At 42.5% G+C, this 6,113-nt stretch overlaps 1 protein-coding gene across 1 annotated transcript; it reads left to right on the top strand.

Moving 5' to 3' along the window:
* Positions 1–2,084: 2,084 nt before the first annotated feature.
* Positions 2,085–3,023, top strand: LOC101992328 (olfactory receptor 2H2-like). Its single transcript, XM_005360489.2, has one exon. The coding sequence runs from the start codon at positions 2,085–2,087 to the stop codon at positions 3,021–3,023; it is 939 nt and encodes a 312-aa protein (XP_005360546.1).
* The last annotated feature ends 3,090 nt before the right edge of the window (positions 3,024–6,113 follow it).

The following is a 6,113-nucleotide window of genomic DNA, read 5'->3' as shown; positions in this document are numbered from 1 at the left end:
GGGGGGAGTCAGAGTACAAATGAATAAAAACACTAAAAATTTGTTAATGGCAATGATAGTGATACAGGATTCATTGCAACTATCTTGCAGCCTGATTGTAAATTTGAACCTACCTCAAAATAAAAGATTTGAATTTTATTTTGAGTGAAATTAGCCAAGAATTAAGAGAAACCAGAAGTGTGTGCTTCTGGTTGGATTAGCAAAATAAGCATAATGACAAAGAAGCAGGACGATCTCAAGTTCCAGGCTAGCCTGGGATACATAGTCAAAATGAGATCAGTACCAATAGCAATGCAACCCTACCTGAAAAGAAAGAGAGAAAGTCATATGTTTAAGTTACTAAACACACAGCTACTTCAACTCTCTATTTCTAAGCTTCTATTGTTTTAATTTTTGAAAAATGACCTCATGACGGAGACCGGGCTGCGACCAGGCTGCGACCGGGCTGCTCATCCTCACAGCTCCTCCTTCCTGAGCCGGTCCAGCACTAGAATTCTACGCCCTTAAGGAACTGTGTCATTATATAAGTAGGCAGAGGTCACGTAGAAGCAACGCTGTGTTTATCCTGCTTGTTCCACCTTTGTGAGATAAAATGTTGAGGACAGAGGTTTTCAAGTGAGGAGAAGACATTTGCTTTCAATTTAATAATTCATAAAGACCTCTTTTAAAGGGTAAGATCAGTCTACAGCCATACCACCACGAATGTGCGTATCATTTCTTTTTTTCTTTTTTCTTTTTTTATCTTTTTATTTATTTATTATTTTTTAAATTTTTTTTTATTAAAAATTTCCACCTCCTCCCCGCCTCCCTTTTCCCTCCCCCTCCACCCCTCCCCAACACCCCACTCCCCACCCCTCTCTCTCCAGTCAGAAGAGCAGTCTGGGTTCCCTGCCCTGTGGGCAGTCCAAGGTCCTCCCCCTCCATCCAGGTCGAGGAAGGTGCGCATCCAAACAGGCAAGGAAGTCAAGACTGAGGGGGGCACCCACCCACTGAGACAGTGGGGCTGATCTATTGGGAGCTCACCAAGGCCAGCTGGACTGGGATTGAAAAAACATGGGATAAAACCGGACTCTCTGAATATGGTGGACAATGAGGGCTGCTGAGAAGCCAAGGACAATGGCGCTGGGTTTTGATCCTACTGCATGTATTGGCTTTGTGGGAGCCTAGCCTGTTTGGATGCTCACCTTCCTATCATTTATGATAATGAATAAAATAAGCCGATTGATCTCTCTGGGAATTGAGTCATTTCATGTACGGAAAAATCTCAACCACGTGACAGACCTCTGAGTGAATCTCCTGAAAAAGTGTACTGGAGACAGAATATGAGCCATCAACAAATCCATGTCCACACTTTAAAAATAAGACCATGAGGAGTGGATGGGCAGGGGATAGAGGAGATGGGGGGGGGGGGGATATGGGAAGAGAGGGGGAGAGAAGAGAGGGAAAACTGTGGTTGGTATGTAAAATAAATGAAAAATGTTTATTAAATAAAAAGAAGATACAAAGAAGCAATCTATCCTTCAGATCGTAACCCACAACTAGAATAGAATAGTAAGGCTTAAATCTTTGAAACATTTGAAAGACACATGAAAAAAAAATCAGTCTTTCAAACAAAATGAGACCAATTCTACACTGTTTGCCATCAAATCATTGATCTAACCACATAGATCCTCATTACTGCCAATACCCATAAGGATCAAAATCAATATCTACACGGTGTTCAGATCATACATTGTGGTCAATAAATGTTTATTCAAACAATGAAAACTCAGTGATTAATTAATTCGTGTTTTTCATCAGCTTTCTTTTTTTTCTTCAGCTGAGAAGTCAGAGGTCAGTGTGAGAATCCATCCATTTTCCAGAACATCTCTGGTTTCCTCGTAGGCACTAGAAAACATTTGACCAGGAAGACGAGGGAAGAGGAAAGGACTTGATGGTGAGCCAGGAAAAGGGACGTGAAGAGTAGAGGAAGAAGAGAAGCATCCACCTCAAGTGTGCTGACAAGTACACAAAGTAAGATGCTACAAAACATAGTGAAATACACTGTCTGGCAGCTTCATCCCTCCAACTAGACACAAAAGGCCATGGTCAACCACACCTCCCCAGTGGGTTTCATTCTCCTGGGCTTCTCTGAACACCCACGCCTCGAAAAGATTCTCTTTGTGGTGATCTTGTGTTCCTACCTCCTCACACTCCTAGGAAACACACTCATCCTCCTGCTGTCCACACTGGATCCCAGGCTCCACTCTCCAATGTACTTCTTCCTCTCCAACCTCTCCTTCCTGGACCTCTGCTTCACCACAACCTGTGTGCCCCAGATGCTGGTCAACCTCTGGGGCCCCACAAAGACCATCAGCTTCCTGGGATGTTTTGTTCAGCTCTTCATCTTCATGTTTTTGGGGACAACCGAGTGCATCCTCCTGACGGTGATGGCCTTTGACCGCTATGTGGCTGTCTGCCAGCCCCTGCACTATGCCACCATCATCCACCCCCGCCTGTGTCAGCAGTTGGCAGCTGTGGCCTGGGCTATAGGTTTGATCCAATCCATAGTTCAGACACCTCCCACCCTCAAACTGCCCTTCTGTCCCCACAGACAGATAGATGATTTTTTATGTGAAGTCCCATCCCTAATTCGACTCTCTTGTGGGAATACTACCTATAATGAGATCCAGATGGCTGTTGCTAGTATCTTCATTGTGGTTGTGCCTCTGAGCCTCATCCTTGTCTCTTACGGTGCTATCACCAGGGCAGTGCTGAAGATAAACTCTGCAAAAGGGCGCAGGAAAGCTTTTGGGACCTGTTCCTCCCACCTCATTGTGGTCGCCCTCTTCTACAGCTCAGTCATTGCTGTCTACCTGCAGCCCAAAAATCCCTATGCCCGAGAGAGGGGCAAGTTCTTTGGTCTCTTCTATGCAGTGGGCACTCCTACACTCAACCCTATTGTATACACCCTGAGGAACAAGGAGGTCAAGAGAGCATTCTGGAGGCTGCTGGGGAAGGATGGGGAATCTGGGGAGAGCTGAGGGAGAAATAGCATGCTTTCCAAATTAAAACGAATTTGAGCCTTGGTGAAAAAAATTGAATTCCCAAGTCCACTTACTCTTTCATACCTATCCAAGTCACAATGGTGAGCCTAGCGAGTAACAGGTTATAGTGGGAGGAGACTCGTGAGAAGTAGAGAAGCCGAAGAGGAAGAGGAAGAGTGTTAGATGTTTCTTCCAAACTGAAGTGTTCCTACCTGGACTGATCAAGGAGGCAGCTCAAGAAATTTAGAAGGAAAAAATTTTTACAAAACCCAGGAAGGTAATGAAACTTACAGGTCTCCAGTGACTCCTCCTTGAAATGACATAACCTGTAAACAATTGGAAGACAGAAACCTCTCTAGAATCCCAGCTGCAAGCAAGTTATACACCAGACCCCAATAAGACAACTTACGTGAGTCCTTATCCATGCTTAAGTGAGGCTTTCAGTGGCAGAGCTACAGCTGTAATACATCTCCCATGCTCTCTAAGAAACCACAATAAACTCCTTAGATGACCAAGCTGGACTCGGATGAAATAATTTGTTTGCCCTACCTTTGGTGCCCTATCTAGGGTTTATTCTCATTTCTCTGGAGAGGAAAGAGAGGGGGACAGAGATAAAGGTAGACAGACAGATGGACAGACAGACAGACAGAGATAGAGGAGGCATCTTTATTTTACATCCAAGATATGGTTAATATTTATTTACTTACGTTTTTTCCTTTTCCACTCAGTTTTTAATTGCCTTTATTTTGTTTGTAGATTCTCAATTCTCTGAGTCCACTTTTTTCTAATTGTCTTTATCATTACTTTATACTTCATTTGGTGGTTTGGGGAGGCTTGTTGATTTTTTATTTTTGTTTTTTTCAAGACAGAGTCTCACTATGTAGCTATGGCTAACTGGGAACTCATTATGCAGACCAGGCTGGCACCAAACTCACAATATCCCCCTGCCTCTGTCTCCCATGTACTGGGATTAAAGGTAAGTGCTGCTTTAACACAGACATAACCCCCAGAATCTGGAGTTTTCTCCACTGTATAATTAGAAAGAAGCCAGGAATAATCCCATTAAAAAACAAGATAACAACAAGAAAAACCCTATTCCAGGGACTTTCCTACTCAAAGACAAGAACATTCAGGGAATTGGTACTGCTTTTAGAAATGGGATAAACACATCTAGAATGTGATTTCTCTCCCTCCTCTTGTCCTTCCCTACATGGAATTTTTTTCAGGGTCAAACCAGAGATAGAACTATTTCAGAGACCCCAATGTCCTAACTGGTAACCTTAGAAAGGAGCTCTCCTTGAGAATGACATCCTTTCCTCCTGAGAAAGAGTCAGAGGGATAATCTTGTTCTGGGTCATAACTCTTCCTCATCTTGTTTTCTAGTATAAAGACAAAAAAAAAAACAGATAATGTAGTACTGCAATTCCAGGAATTTTGGTGGGTTAAGGAGATGGAAAGAGAAGCATAGAAATCCTTGCACCTCCTATCCTACCCCAAGCTGATGGAATATCCCAGATGCAGTCAAACCACCCAGTATGTCTTCCCTAGAGAAAAGCCTTCTTTCTGTCCAGGAATTAAGGTTCATGAGGGAATTTGTCCGAGGTTTGAAAGTGAGAATCTTCTAGAAATGCAAAGCAAGCTCAATATAAACTCTACTGTGGGGGCTGGAGAAATGGTTCAGCAGTAGAGAGCGCTGGACGTTCTTGCAGAAGCACCCAGGTACAGTTCCCAGTACCCACTAGTGGTTAAAAGCTGTTTCTAGTTCCAAGGGAATCTACACCCTCTTCTGGCTTCCCTAGGAACCAGGATCCCACATAGTGTATTTACATAATTCAGTCAATGTTCATAAACACAAGATAAGAACAAATAAATTTTAAACGCACACATTCTAATAAACAAATGTTTCACTTAAAACCTACAGTGAATTCTTTTTAATATTTATTTTATTTTTATTTATGTGTATTTGTCTGTGTGTGCGCGCGTGCACACGCGTGCACAAGTGTGTGCAAGTGCATGCAGAGGCCAGATCCTCTGTTCAGTGGAGACAGAATGACTGGGTGAGAATCTTGGAAAATCTCCCTGAAAATCATCAATATGTTTAAACCCACTAATTCAAGACACTGAAAATAAGCCAAAGGAATATAATAAATTCTACTTACTCAAAAAAAATTCTCCTGAACCTGAGAAAGAACAGCCTGGGACATGCTAGTCTGGAGCTGGTCCCAACATGCCTCCATGGACAACATGAAACCAGGTTATTCAGGCAGACCACAGGGATCAGAAGTTCTAGTGAGGATGGAGCTGCTTTTATTTGGAACAGACGGGGGCAGGGGTGAGGCAATACATACTTGGAGGTTAACAAAAGCAGCACTTCAGTGAGAACAACTAGGAAATGTCAGCATGGAGTTGATCCGAGGTTGCAGGGTTGTTGTGATCAAGTGACAGACTGGTAAGTCAGCCCGACATGAAACAGCAAGTTCTAACCAATAAGTCAACCAAAGCTTTAGTCCAGCTCAGCATAACTCTGGTGTCTGGAATGGCTAAATACTTTGTGCAGTCTATCTTGATGAAAAACCACTGAAGACTTGTAAGCCTGAACTTGGAAAGCATTTCCCAGGTTACAGGTAAGCCTACCAGAAAAGGGTGAAGTCATACTGGTTCAGAGAGTTTATGCATAAAGCCCCCAACCAAACACCGACTGATCAAAATTAGCTTTGTTTCCCTGGGGAAACCCATAAGAAGCCCACCTTAAAAACGTAATTTGGGTTTGTCATGGTGGTTCATATATGTAAGAGACTCTGTGTCAAAGTAAACAATAGAAGTTGAGAGAGTGTAAACTCATGATAGATAGAACATATGCGTAGCATGCTTGGGACCCTAGGCTCAATTTCCAGTAATACAAATATAAAATAATGTTTAGAAGTTGAGTTACCTCTACGTAGAGCTATCAATAGCTACACATAGCAAAGAAAACAAATTTTACAGAATTTGCCCACAAGAGAAATTCAACAAATAAGCACAAAATATCAGAGGTTGTCATCCATTAGGTGAAGGCTGACTACAATATTCATTTTTTCTTTTTTTTTT

The sequence above is a fragment of the Microtus ochrogaster genome, linkage group LG2 (genome assembly GCF_000317375.1).
Source record: "Microtus ochrogaster isolate Prairie Vole_2 linkage group LG2, MicOch1.0, whole genome shotgun sequence".
Classification (NCBI taxonomy): domain Eukaryota; kingdom Metazoa; phylum Chordata; class Mammalia; order Rodentia; family Cricetidae; genus Microtus; species Microtus ochrogaster.
This window is presented reverse-complemented; position numbering and strand designations above follow the sequence as displayed.

Bases quoted from the DNA above. Each gene is read 5' to 3' on its own strand.
- LOC101992328 (XM_005360489.2), top strand. From the start codon at position 2,085: ATGGTCAACCACACCTCCCCAGTGGGTTTCATTCTCCTGGGCTTCTCT.